At 31.8% G+C, this 15,733-nt stretch overlaps 1 protein-coding gene across 1 annotated transcript in view; it reads left to right on the top strand.

Annotated features, from left to right (window-relative positions):
• Nucleotides 1-15,733, top strand: part of LOC123714516 (vesicular glutamate transporter 1) — a 52,274-nt gene that overhangs the window by 23,327 nt on the left and 13,214 nt on the right. The window contains exons 4-5 of the mRNA XM_045668789.1: nt 14,792-14,904; nt 15,402-15,541. Of these exons, the coding sequence (XP_045524745.1) occupies nt 14,792-14,904; nt 15,402-15,541 (253 nt within the window). The remainder of the gene's footprint in view (nt 1-14,791; nt 14,905-15,401; nt 15,542-15,733) is intronic.

The raw sequence follows: 15,733 nt of genomic DNA, 5'->3' as shown, positions 1-15,733 counted from the left end.
GAACTTTCCTTTCGTTTGGTTTTTTTAGATGCATGAAGTACTAAGTAACTGCATTTTTATAGTAATTTGTCTCAATCATAAATCGTTGTATTGAAATGCGACGTCGAGTGTCTGATAAGTTTATATTCGCTATAAAGTGGATCACAACTGTGAAGTGGATTATCCTCGCAGACAGTTTTTCAACAGCCCTTCCCCGATATCATCAAATGGAAGCAACTTAAATAAGCATTAAGAAACATTTTTACCTCCTTAGAGATAACTTTACTTGATCCCCGTCCATTGTGATAGCCATCAGTAGAAAACTCGATGAAAAGCCCGGGTTCATTCGCCATTCATGGGGTGATTTGATTTACTTAAGATCACGATACGAAGAGGACAGAACGTTAACCTACTTTTATTATATTTTATATGTTCAGTTCAAAATGTATTACATTCGTTTTTATTGTCTTAATATGAGTGGACAACCACTTGTCTCAGCTATTTCTTTACTTTAAAAAAATGTGTGCATGTAATAAAGTTAAAAGTTTAACAAAAGGCTTTTAGTATTGTCTTTTGTTAACATGGCATTTACGCATTATTTTACACTTTAAATTTAAAACTATGTAAATAATTATAAGTTTATAATAATAGTTCAATCCTTTTAAAAAGTGTTTTCTTAAAAGGCTTTTATTCTCATAGACATGAATATAAATAATACAATTATTTTATTTTCCCTTGTTACTAAGATTATTACAAAATTTCATTAATCGTAATAGAATTATTATTATCATTGTTATCGTTTTTATTTATTTTTATTATTAATGGCTTCGAATCAACCGTGGTAGAAACAAGAAAAAGATGACGCGTAACGGAAAAATGTGACGCGTAACCGAAAAATGTAACGGTAATTTATTTCCAACGCCGATAAAAAAGTTTCACTACAAAAAATAAAAAATAATAACATTCTTTAAATATATAAATATTCAACTTGATTTTTTTGTAATTTTACAACATAACATTACTTACAACAAGACATTTATCAAGATACCTGAAATTATTGGATCGTGTGTGATTTGCTTCAACCTAAATTGCATTGATATTGGCAAGAAAAGTATTTATTTTAGTCACAGAGGAACCTAGAAACAAAACAAACGAAAAATTGTGTCTGCTAGCCTTACTAGTTATAGTGCTCTAAATGTTGATAACAAACTATTCCCATAATATAAAAAAAAAGAAAAAAAGTTGATAACTTAAAAAAATACAATACAGTATTTTTTTAAATGAACTAAAACGGGGTACATTATCGAAATGGGGTGACTTAGCGTAGTTCCGGGCGAACGGACGATTTATAAAATGAGTTTGCGGTGCAACCAACCCGTGATACCCCATTGGTTACGACTCACTTCTTTATTAGTGATGACCTCATGTATACGATAAAACCAATAAATCGATAAAAACTTGACATACAGTTTCACTTTGCGAATGAATTATATCATATATTAATTTATCTATATATGTCCCAGAGTCTTTTATTAAGTGTTTACGGTTAATTGAGCAATTTCGTTCTTAAATTTAAATCTCACTTACGGACTTAAATCAATCCGAAAAAAATTAAATGGTTAAGGTTAATTTAGTAACCGAAATGGAAAGCGAAATGAATTAGATGTCTGTCAACTGCATAAAGCTAACATCTACTTGCCTATAAATACAAATATTCTCTGAAATTTGACACCAATAAGGAATTACAACGCCATTAGATTCCTGGACGTTGTCCTGTAAACACATACCAGTCTATTTATACAATACAATAAAAATGATTCAAATCCGAGGTTTAGGATGAGTTTAATTACAAACACATGCCCCAAAGAGATATATATATTATAAATATAATAAAATAACATATATGCAAACCAACCGCAATTATCGTGATTCATGTGTCTTTTTTATTGTACTTTTGATTGCCTACATATGTTTTAGTTGTTTGTTTTGTTCCATTCTTAATATCAAAGTAATTGTATATCTTATGCAAATTTTGCACTTTGACGCTCACCTTATTTATTTTCCTCACAGTGGTTGTCCTATTTATTTAATTATTTTAAATGAACTGTATTTCTTGGGCCAATTTTATTTTTAGTTAAAACGCTTGTTTGCGTATAAAAGTAACGCTTACGCGTATAACAACCGAACAACACTATATCACGCGCATTTGTCGCGAGACGTCACCATTTTCCCTCCGCCATCACGAAAGTTAAAAGCATTGAAAGACATATCGCGAGTTCCTTGGACCATTGTTCTCTCGCCCTTTGTCCCGCCGAATGTTTTAATGTAATTGGCTTTGTGCTACGCTTTTTCTAACATTTATTGCGTCTAGTTTTATAAATGTTAGGATATTAATGATTCGCCAATAACATTATTATTGAAACTGTAATAGTGTTGTAATAATTTGTGTTTTAAGGTGTATAGTAGTCTTGTTTGGGGCAGATACATTTATAGCAAGTAGGTAATGTCCACCTTTATGAAGCTGTACATTCTTTGTTTAAGACATACCACCTTCGCGTGACAAGTAGATATATAGCCACACTGCATGTGTGCCAAATTTGTCAAAAGTGTATCCAGAAGTTACACGGTTACTAAACGTCATATCAATTACGAACCTAAGCCATAAAAATAATAATAATATTTAATTTTGTTTTTATTTTCCAGTCCGTACTGTTGCTCATAGTATTGTCTTTTGTTAAAATAGCTTTTAGACATTAAGAAAACACTTTTTGAACGGAGTAAAGCTATGTATTATTATTAAAAACTTTTAATTATTTCCATGATTCTAAATTTAAATTTTTTTTAGTCGATAATAATATTTATTAGGAATGAACTTAATTTATTAAATTACTTTTGTTTTTCTTTACATACATACGGGCTGTTTATTACCTTTACAAATAACTAAATAATTGTGATTGAACGCTTACTAGACAGTTACTGGTCTGTGTTTTTAATCCTTAAATGCAAATAAGTTATTTTTTTTTATTAAAAACTGTAGCATGTGTGACCTTAGTCTAACACAGGCTTCTATATTAGTGTGTTATGCCTTTTTATTTGACTGCGAGACACCACCCTCGCCTCGTCTCGCCGACTCCAGTAAGTGAGTTGAGTATAAATTGGAGCATTGTCTGCGAATCTGGAGCATCGCGACCGTTAACGTCATTCTACAAAAATGTCCTAAAATAGATTCAGGATGTATTCCCGTATAGTTCATTACTATTACCAATTAACCACGCACCATTGGTTTGTAATTAAAATATTATGTCTGCTCATATTCGTTATATATTTGAAATAGAGATCAAAACTATTAATGAAATCTGTACATATAATATAATTTAAAAATAAAAACCAAAAACGAGGTCTTCTGTAAATAGAACGTACGTATATGAAGTATTAAATCGTAATCTTAATTATTAATGTTTTAACAGTGTGCTAGGCCGACGTGCGACTTTCATTCCTCAGGTTGTAGGTTCGATGCATCGATCGATTGAATGCACTGTGTTTCTCTGTGCGCATTTAACATTCGCTCAATCAGTGAAGGAAAGCATTGCCAGAAAACCGGCTAGTCTTAGACTCAAAAAGTTGGCGTTTGTCACAGGGGGCTGATCAGCTACTGGTTTTTTTGATTGACAAATGATCACGAAACAGATACAGAAAACTAAGCTTTAGATCTAAAAAGGTTGCACCACTGATTTTATTTTAAATATAAATTTTTAAAAGTAAGTTTCAATTTGTCTATACATTATTTGAATCATTGAGGTTCATTTTGTTTTTATACTGACGTAGTAAAGATACTTGGATTCCAACTGAAACGAGCTGAATGTTTCTATTATTTCAATTTCAAGCATATATATGCGTCAAATCTCTAATAAAATTATCCTTAATACAGAATAGCTCTCCCGTTAGGGAGTAAGGACAGAGGGAGCACGCATTTCTGGCTAGTTTGATGCCAGCTTCCGTGACGTCAGTGTCTTTCTTGACGCCGCAAAATACGAGCGATTCTAACTCATTCAACCGTATTATCGCCGCGAAAATGTTAAAATCTATACGCGAAACGCAATAAAAGTTATATAAGACGTTTTAGTGGGGAAATAGGAAAATCTACAGGTAGTAGGTAGTTTCCTGTCCCTAGGGGTCGTAATTGAAATCAGGACCGTACGCTGTGAGTATAAGGTGGTAAATTGAAAGGGAGAACGAAGGGTGTGAATTACAGTATAACCTGTTGATTCTATACAAATCCACAGGGAACATGTTTTTGAGACGGTTAATGTAAGTAACGTTATCGATATAGCATTTATTTAATAAATACAAGTACAATTATTAATTTATAAAATGTTTATTTTCCTATATATAAAATCTGTTTTTGATTTGTACTGTCTAAACTGAAGACTTATTTATATTGATTTATTTATATAAAAAAAAGTTATGTGACGCTACGTAACCTTAGTCGTCTACAGGCACAAATCTATGTCTCTATTACTTATGTTTAAATTATTTGACAACTGATATGATGAATATTTCTATTGATAATTGAGTATTTCTAATATACGCAATGTTCGAAATTTAAATTTTTAGTGTTAAAGTTAACCTACATTTTATAAAGCAATAAGAAATCAATATAGTCTCAAGCTTCTGACGCGAATATTAAAATTATTTCAACGACCCGACCGATACTCAATTTGTAGGTAAGACTTCTGAAAAAAATGCCCAGGGGACTTATCCAATTGCCCGGATTTTGTACGTACTTACACAAATTGTATTGTACAGTCATTCGAAAATTATTTATTGGATTTTTAGGTTATGGCTTTTAATTTGTATTTTAACTCATGCTTTTTATTAAAATAGTTTACGAGAATGTAAATACTAGGACCTACTTTGTATGTCTGTTCTGTGGAGACTATGCATAGACAAAAGTAATGACTTCGCTCACCTATTTTTTAAATGGGATTCGAAATTCAAAATAATTTGTTACACTTACCATAAACGAAGGTGTCAAAAGATTATTTCTTACTGATACTCGACTCACTCGTGATGATACTGAAAAATAACAACGCACTCAATACTCATGCGCATTCCATAGACGTAACAACAGTTAAAATAGACATGCAAGCAATTAAATGATGAAACGCATATTAAATTTATTTTCTATAGAAAAGTCTAATTAAACTTGATCGTACTAATGAAACCGTGACGCGTGAGCTTTAAAGACTGCCTTACCTAATCAGATGTAAACTGATTTTCTTTTCAAGAAATAACTTATAGTAATCTGTGACCGCTACAGACCACTTTAATAAATTGTAAATGTAATTTATTTTTAAATTTGGAACACAAGCTATTGTTTCTTTAATTCACATCTACAGCTTTCACCCCTTGAGTTAAAAGCTTTACGTTCATCGTGTAAAGTGTTTACCCTAAGCCAAAGCATTTGCGTAATTGATATTTACAACTAACCTGGATTTCAGACCCTCCCTGGATTAAACGGAGATTTGTAAGGATTTTCATTCTGTATCCTGTCTTCGATTTATTTGCTCCTGTCTTGATCACATTTTACGATTTATATCGTAACTAATTATATGTTAGTTTCCCAGTATATGAAAAAAGTAGCCTAGACCACTCTAGTCTATTGATGTTTCTCACTGATGATGTTTTGGGTAAGGGCAAGTCTTGTTCTAATCTAATCTATAATCGATATTTAGCGCTAACTAAGTATTGGCCAAGTGCTTTCAGCGTGCGACTCTCATCCATAAGGTTGGTTCAATCCCCGGCTGTGGACTTTCTGTCTATATGAGTATAACACTTGCTCGTACGGTGAAGGTACAAAAATCGATGTCGATGGTGTGTGTCAGGCACAGTTCACCTACTTGCATATAAGAAAAGACAAATGATCAAGATTCCCGAGATTTATGTAACAAAATGTACATCTATAGCCCAGATCTAAATAGTTGTATTGTCATTTTTTATATAGCGCTAAAAATCCATGTCGAATGCAAGAAGTTTTTATATGAGATTCATACTTCGTATCGCCTTTGTATCTTACTTTTGTGTATTTTATTTATATTTAATGTAGCATGGAGTTCGTTAAATTCTAAATAATAATTTTCAAAATGACTAATTACATTATAATCCGATACAGTATATTTCGTACACTCGATATGTAGAAATAATAAAGTCTAATTATATATTAGCGTAATTAAGAGAGGGTGTATCTTAATGAAAGTAACCACTCAGTAGATAAATACTTTTATCTCTATGACCAGTGGCTTATAACCACTAACAATCAAATAAAACAATAAACACCGGGGATATGATCCCGGAAATGGAAGAAACAATAAAGGTCGAACTGAGTACGTGCGCAGCGCTCCTCCCAGTAGATTAGGCCCCGACAAAGAGAATAAGAATCTACGAACCAAATATCATCGCAAATACACGCTGTTGTTTGCCATCCATTTTTATATTTTATTCGGAAAATTCTGGATTTGTGTTCAAATAAAATTAAAATCAGGCACGTTCGGCCGTAGTTTTCAACAATTGAAATGTTTGCTATCAATATTCTGCTTATAAAATGTGTTAGAATTCCTTGTATGGTATTCTAAACTTAAAACTTGTCTAAATTAATGTATGTAATTTAATATATTTATTTCCAAGACACATACTTGTGTCCAAGTCTTAGGATACGAAGACGGATCTAAACTATTGTATGTTGTTGTTTGTAATGTATTTGTTTAAAGATTGGGGCCATCTTTTTTGTACGTCATGCGCAAAGCCACTGTACTTACAATTAAATATGTATCTTAAGTGAATGATGATATTTAAAAAAACTATACTATACTACGTTTGAAACTATACTAAAGCACAAATATATAGGATTCGTGTAGTACATACATATGGTATGGAAAATCGGTGCATAATATTAAATTATATATAATTTTATTTCTTTCTGTTTTGCTTGGGAAATTTGAATTAGTTTAAAATCTATAGTAGATTTTATTTTCAAAACAAGTATAAATGCGAAACGATGAATTTGACTCACATTATTTACAATAACATAGAATTATTCAACTTCAATTATGAAGACGAAATCGCGGAAGTCAAAGATATATCAAGAACGTGGAACTTCTGTCTAATGAGGCAACGAGGCGGTATAAACAAATATCCATGCCATTGACCTTTCATCCTATTTACATATATTATTCTTTACTATCGAAACGCGTACTTAATAAATTAAGAACACACTATGTGCTTATTACTTTTCAGTAAAGACATTTATACAAAAAAGACACAATGCGTGGATTTATCAACTTTTTTACAGTATGTATGGATAGTGTTAATACAGTATTTTTTACAGTATAGATCTACTTAAAACATAAAACTTAATTTGAATAATTTTAGGTGTCTTTTCATTTCATCCAAGTTGACTGAAAGAGACTATAGGGTTCTTTAAAAGATTGTAACTACATTCGCTAAGATAATAACGAGATAGGTTCCGTTATATTTTTTTAATGGAATGGGTTTCGCCTTAGGTTACCAGAGTAAATCTAAATTATTTTATAACTTAGCTTTAATGAATTTTTCATAGGTTAATCCATTATGTAATTAAGATATAGATTCTTAAGAACTTTTTAAGTTGTTATAAGCGATATTTTTCAGAGCAGTGTGGGCCTAGTGGCTTCAGCGTGCGACTCTCATCCCTGAGGTCCAAGGTTCGATCCCCGGCTGTGCACCAATGGATTTTCTTTCTAGGTGCGCATTTAACATTAACTCGAACGGTGAAGGAAAACAACGTGAGGAAACTGGCTTGTCTTAGACCTAAAGAGTCGACGGTGTGTGTCAGGCGCATAAGGCTTATCACCTACTTGCCTGTTCAATTCACAATTATAATGAAACAGATACAGAAATCTAAGGCCCAGACCTAAAAGGTTGTAGCGCCATTGATTTATTTTATAAGCGATATTTTAGTTACGTTACTAATACTAATGTTAACTAACAAATACAAAAAAGAAGCCATTGTCAAAAACGCGTCTAAAACACAGTTTCTTTGTTTCAACTCAATCAATGTACATTTTTGTCGCCTCATTCGATTTCACCCTGGCCATAAAATAAATCTTGCCATAAATAAAGACGGAGACGCTAACAAGCATCTCGGGTTCAGCAAGTGATATTTCTTTACTCCAATCGCCATTTTTGTCATAACTCCATTATGGCAGATCGCAACGCGAGCGGACAATTTATTACTTTTTTAACGATTAAAACATAAACTATATAGATACGAACAATACACTAATGTTTTTGCACTAATTTGATCTTTGAAAATCGTCTATAGCGCACAATACTTATTGTTTATTAAACATAATCACTTTATTTACATATACAATATTTTAGATACATTGCGTCACAGATAATCGCTATGAACACAGAGCATCAGAAAATAACAGGGCAAAGAATGTATAGGGGCGGTCTTACTGCTAAAAGCAGTAGTAGTATTATCAAATGATTATAATAATTATATCTTTATATGTCGTGCATGTGTTTGTAATTAAACTCTTCCCAAACGGCTGGAAAGATTTGAATTAATGTTCTTGTGTATGTTCAAGTGTATTCGGAAATGGTTAAGAATTATGAATTTTGATTGATTTATTATTATGCTGTATGTGTACGGGACAACGTCTTACGGATCCGCTAGTAAATGAAAATAATATTGTACATTTTTAAAGAATGTATGTTTCAGACTGCAACACGTTGTACGGTAAACGTAATTCCGCTAATGTCGAATTACTAAACAAAATACTCTTTAACAAATTATGACGCATATATTATCATAATTTTATTTAAATTCCTTAACCCACGCGAAACACATTACTATAAACCAAAGACAATTTTACTTTGTCTCTGCTTAAAGTAACCGAAATCCATAAATAAGAATCTCTAGACAAAACCAACAAATTTAAATATTTACGATTTTTATTACTATTATTAAGCCTTTATTGCTGACACGTATTAACACTTATTTTAATTAAACTAACTTAAATTAATACATCATATGACCCGTGTTTGGTAATCAGCGTGTCCAGTGACTTCTCTTCCAGCTGCTTCCATTATTTTCTGCTGTTAGCTCTTCTTGTCCAAGTTGTGCCTCCTATTCTCATTATATCATCTGCCATCTATTCCTTTTTTTCCATCGAGTGGTTGCTATTCTGTAATAATTGTTGTCCATTACAACCTGCCATCACTCTTGTGCGGGCACAAAGGCAATTTAAAAAGTTATCTCAAATTTCATTTTTAAAAATAAATGCTGTTATAAACTCTTTTTATAACTAAAAAGAGAATTTTAAGTATAAAAAGACTTCAGTATAATTATCCACGTAGATAGCATGAACCTTCTACATTATTACATGTTTTATTCACTGCAAGACTTGATCGTCGATACTCAAGAATCTCGAACATTCTCCTAAATAGAACACTTTTGACCGCTCCTCGCAATACTTCGTAACTATCCATTCTTCGAAGTTCCATGAAGTATTTCAAAAGAACTTGCGCTTACATAGTTTCTATGAAGTACCTGATAATGCATTTCTTCTTAGATGATATGAATAAACTTCAGACTGAGAAGTTTCTTCGCATTTCTTCTATGACACAATTTTCAATTTAGCTTTAAATATAAATGTCGGCATTATAATTAATACAAAAGACATTTTCTTGGCAGTATTGGCATTAAAATTTAATGTTTTAATACTAAGTATAGATAGAGAACAGAGAGCAGAGGAGTGTTGGATTAGAGTCTTAGGTAGTAGATTCGATCCCCGGCTGTACACCGAATCAAACAAAAAGTAGACAGCAAGTGTTAGGCACAGGAAGCTGATCACCATCTTGGATATTAGATTGACAAATGATCATGAAACAGATTCAGAAATCTAAGACCCGAACCTAAAAAAATATTGTAGCCACTGATTTACTTATATTTAATACTTGGTACATTACTACGGACCACAGTGGATTCCTCAATGTAATACATTATAATTGTATTATTCCGTCAAATAAATAAATTTAAAAAAGGCGGCCAAATAGGTGTTAAGTCTATGTCATTAATTATAGTGAACGGTCTATATTATTTTCAAGTAAAATACTTCACATGCATTTAGGATTCTCGATGGCGTGGTAGTCGGCAAACAAATTTAACCGACAATTGTAAATCAATTAGAAAGGGTGGCTTCACGGGATGTAATAGCCCCCTTTCTCCCTTAAACGAACCAGGGTCGAAGTCTGATAATAAAAATCAAATTATTAATTCGACCGAGCTATTCGAAATTTAAATTTAGAATCTGCCACTTTACTGCTACTGTGTTTTATTCGTTCTATTTTCAAAACGACATATTGTTTACAAATTTTGGTGTGGTTTTAATTTAATTTTCACTAAGTTAACGTACAATACACGAATTCAATTGCTTTAACAAAAGCCAAATTACGGATTCTATACGGGAACGTTTGTGATCTTAATGAAGTAATTAACTTTCTAAGCTTCCTCCCTGGCCTATAAGTATTCATAGTGGGGAGTGAAGTGCATATTGTGATCTCTTAGGCGTGGGGTGTTCTATCATCTCTACGTCGCCGCCAGGACTTACTTGAGAAAATTTCTCCATGTTACCAGAATCTAAATTTAAGTATTGGTGTATGAAAAAATTATTATATTTTGCTTCTATAACAAAACTTTTTATTGTAAAAAAGGTAATAAATATCTTGCGTGTAACTGTGTGCTGTGTGTTCATGTGTGCAAGCAAACAGTACTTTTAAATTAAAATATAGAGAATGACACTTATTATACATATCGCTGACTATGTTAATTTCCTTTCATGACAGAGTCACGTGCTGATGACACGTGTATTTTTCGTCCCTTAATTACCTAGAACCTGATCTTATCATTCATTTTGAATGCATCGTATCGAAAAAAGATTCTATATACAAAACTATACATAATCAAAATTAGTATAGTTGCAATAAGACTACTTCTCAAATACACTATCTAGAAAATTTCTATCAGGTACTGTTATGTATTAAAACAATAAAAATGTGACAAAAAAGAGCAGCAAAAACACACAATATTATGAATATATTATTATGAAAATCGAACGCCCAGCTAAGTCATCCTAAAGTAACTTATATTTATTACTATTTATGTTCATTTCTGACTTTTACCGTGACTAAAAGGTAATTATACCATTTAATGTTATGTTACAAAATTATAGGTGTAGTGTATAGGGTGCATTAGCGACACAATGCCCGGCGCGATCGAACTGGGGGAGCTTTTAAAAGAAAGATTATCTCTATCGTTACCCTACTTATTACTGTGTATTTATTAAAACGTATAAAATCATAAATGTCTAATAGTGATATAACCTAAACATCGATTTTTGGTCTAAGAAAATTCAGTATGCACCTTACGAATACGTGATAATTGAACAGAATACATTGTCTCACCGCCGCGATTCGAACGCACGATTCAGGGTTGTTGATGTTGTAAAGCTGCTAAGCAAGCTTACGAAGCAATCAACTAGAAAACGTACTAGAACTCTAGACTAGAAAACTAAGAATCGTAATACATTAAAACATTATAAATAGGGTATATAATAATGTTACATAACGAAAAGGCTTGGTATACTTTACATATTATCGCTTTTGATTTCTACTTAGGAATATCGCAATACCGCGGATTATTCACCTTAAACTCATGTATATAATCGAGTACTTTCGTACTTGTATTTTTTTAAAAGAAAATAATAATTAAATAGCCATTACACACATTACCTCTAAACGTTACTTTTTACTAAAACATAACATAAAAGTTAACTTGACTTTCCTTCTTCTTTCCAGATTTTATATTCCTTTGTTTGATAAAATAAGTGGTATTTTTTTTAAATTATTTTTTCGAAGGTTAGCTTACATTTCTTACTTTGTTAGAGCCTATTGTAGTATTCCGAAGGTTAAAAATCAGTTTCGATGTACGGAGTAGCCCTGATGTACCCCTGCGTCACACGTCAACAGCTTGGCTAGGGCTGCCCAACGCGTTTCCACTTGGTTATGCCTTTTATACGACGATTCATTACCACCCCACGAGGGGATGGGAACAGATACCCACATTTATTACTTTTGTCAGCGGAAAAATGAATTTACGCATCGCTTATCTTGATTTTATGAATGTTAAGTATGAATAGATTATAAGTTGCAGTTTTATGAATTTCTGGCTTAGGATTATAGAATCATAATAACACTTGTAATGTTTTCTTTGAAAAGCTTCATACACATAAAGTCATTAAAGAAAGTTTATTGAAAAACAGATTATAAAATACCACAAGGCTTTTGGAATTGGAATTGGGAAACACGTAAACATTTTTGTTATTAGTTAGATGCATAGCATCTATTACGCTTTATAAATATAATATATTAAGAAACAAATAATAGAAAGACATATAAATAAATGTTAATCTATATTAATAATCTTAATTGTTATTTTATTGATAAAAATAGTGTACATAGCGTCACCTAGAAATAATGTATAAAGGTGAAAGAAAATTCTTACTTACTGTGCAAATTGTCAATGGTTTTGGCCATCGCTTATAGTGCGTGATTAATCAATTTATAATCTAATCTTTCCTATTTACAAATCCAACAAAAACTAATTATTATAGACCTTTTGGATCTCCGACTTTTTCAAATCAAGTGCTTAGAACGGAAGATACGAACTGGCAATAAACTCTCAGTCACTCTTTTTAATCTTTTTTTTGTTTGTTTTACACAACGTTTGTAAGGAGCTGCAACAATAAATAATAATAAAATAAATTAAAAACAAAGATTTGTCTCAGATTGTCAAAAATCCTCTATCAGCAGGAGGCATGGTGAAATAGGAGCACGCACTTACATTGTCGTGGGCATACACAGAAAGCATGTCATTAGGTTAACACCAATGTAAAACATTGATATCAAAGGATAACAAGTAACAAACCGTTTCAGAAGCTCACAAACAATGTATGTGCATGAGCGCCTCCTAATTGAATTATGGAGCGTAATGGCTCTCTGTCATATTCAGCTTAGCGATATTAACTCATGTTGCATTCATTTCGCAATATGGAACTTTTTAATCTATTTTATTAGCAAGGAATATTGCCTTCTATACGAGTATCACAAATTTAAAATAATAATTTACTATACAATGCGTTGAATGTTATAATTTATAATGAGTCAAAAGTGTTACACCGGTTTGCACATTCCGAACTTTACAGCAAGTGTTCACGATGTTTAATTGTTTCGATTTATCGGCCTTGTATCTATGTTTTTTTTTTTTAATTTCCGGCTTTCAACCACGAAGTTTGTACGTAAAATGTCGAAAAAATAAAAAACCTCTTCAAATCTATGAAAGATGCATTAATATTGTGATAAATCAAGTAGTTGATAATTTTTGTAACCATTCAAGTTGCTATTAGAAATTCCAAATTCAAATACGTAAGCAATGTAGATTCTAGATTTCCGATGTGCATCTGCAAAAAAATACTAATTCTATCATCATACTTTAACATAACTAGAAAATATAAAATGTAGTATATTGTAGATACTTATTGTCTATACATCGTTTTATAATAAAAATGTTCACTGCATCGTTTCCGAAAGGGCAATTAAGAATATTGCAGGGAGAATATCCATACAATTATCTTCATAATTCAAACTAGAGTGGGTATCAGGCGCAGGTGTGTACGTCCTATTTGTACCGTCGAGGCTTTTTAATTCCATTTTCTTTCGGTGCGAACACGTTAATTATCTTGAAAATAGGCTTTATAACGAGTATGATATTGTAAAGTTTGTATCGAACATACTACTGACCGGCGTAATTTAATCTATGTAAACGTTATGAGACTACCAATTCGTTCATCCATAACTAATAAATTTCTTGCAGTTTATTCCTTATCTTACAAACTAAATGCAGTAGTAACCAAACATTCTTTGTTTGATATTTAAACACTGTGTACGTCATCGTTTTAAGTTTTCTACGTGTAAGAGCTTTGTACCTATGTTTATAACAAATAAACTTAAAACCTACAAGACCGATTAATAATGATATGATTAGAATACCGCTGTACCGAATACTATTAATATCCCTGATCTTGAAAATGTTTTAAAAATTCCAGTCCAGCAATGCGCAACTGAGGTAGGACGCTGTATATAATAATGTATAATAGAATGTAGTCCTAATAATTCAAGTCTAGTTGTTCTTTAGTTAATGCATCAAAGTTTTAAATTAATTATTAAAACATATTGCATATGATTTTAAAAGAATATTTATAGTTTTTGTTATATTCAATATTTTTGACAGGTTGAAAAACTAAGACTCGGTTAGGGAATTCACTAGTATTGTAGAAAATTAAGTCAACATAATATTACTTATTAGTGATAATGATTGTATAGGCTAAATTGTAATTCATGTAAAGTCGCACTCGCTTTTGCAGGAAAAATTGGTTGGAAAGATAATGAAAAAATTAAGTAAATATCAGACGGCTAACATTATTGTCCACTAACATGACACGACATAACATCCTATATTAGGGCTATGGCCCATGAATAGTATATTTTGATGAAAATAAATTTGAAACAAAAGAGGAATTGTCGTAATTTAATGATAATACCAATTAATTAAAGATCCAATAGGTACAGGACTGCAACTTGTTCTTGATATACGCAAATCTCGTATCAAACTAATAATTTATTGTAATTATTCAACCTTTTTTATTCGTAGAAACCAGCAATATGAAAACTTCCATGTGGAGCAGAAGGGCTATGATCAGATGTATGATGGCGAAGATCTGGAAACACCACCGTCACCCGAAAGACCACCTCCACGACATATAGGTAATATATAATTTAAATATTTATTTACTTATTAACAATTCACATACAGAAATATAATACAATTGACATAATTAAATAAAATGGGACTCTGGTGGCTTTATCGCTTTCAAGCGATCTCTTCCAGGCAACCACTTTCTATATTTACTAACCTATTTTTATTAATTTACCTAGTAAGATCAGTTTTTGTATATATTTATATATTCTTATCTATTTAGATAAATTATCTGAGCAAATTGTAACTCTGTCTGAAATATATTTTTATTACCTATGTTTCTCTATGTTTATCGCGTAGGAGGGAGGTAATTAATCAGGCATTTAATCTTAAGACGAACATTATCGTCGCTTTAAAATTTATAGATACAGTGAACTTTGACGACAAATAGTACTAGGTACTATTTGTTAGACACATACATACTACTTTTTTTACATAATATATCTTTGTTAAGCTCAAAGCTCTGTAGCTGGCTAATGTTTAAAATACCATTCATTTCTTTTAGACAAATATGTTCGCGCGGAATGCCCCTGCCTAACCGCTCGATATACTGTGGCTTTGCTGGCATGTTTCGGGTTCAGCATCATGTTTGGTATGAGGTGTAACATGAGTATGGCCAAACTTAAAATGACGGAAAAGCATAATGTGAGTTAAATACATTTATATGAAAATTGTATTCCATTTGGTGGTAGAAAATATTAAATACTACGCAAGGGAAGAGGGTTGTTTATTGTGTTTGAAGTCTTCCCTTAATAGGGGGGGGGGGTCGTCTACGTATCTTCTTTGTTAAAGCAAGGTCCTTTTGTTTATAAGCCGGTTATAGTAGGCCTATGGACA

Source organism: Pieris brassicae, chromosome 9 (assembly GCF_905147105.1).
Source record: "Pieris brassicae chromosome 9, ilPieBrab1.1, whole genome shotgun sequence".
Lineage (NCBI taxonomy): Eukaryota > Metazoa > Arthropoda > Insecta > Lepidoptera > Pieridae > Pieris > Pieris brassicae.
This window is presented reverse-complemented; position numbering and strand designations above follow the sequence as displayed.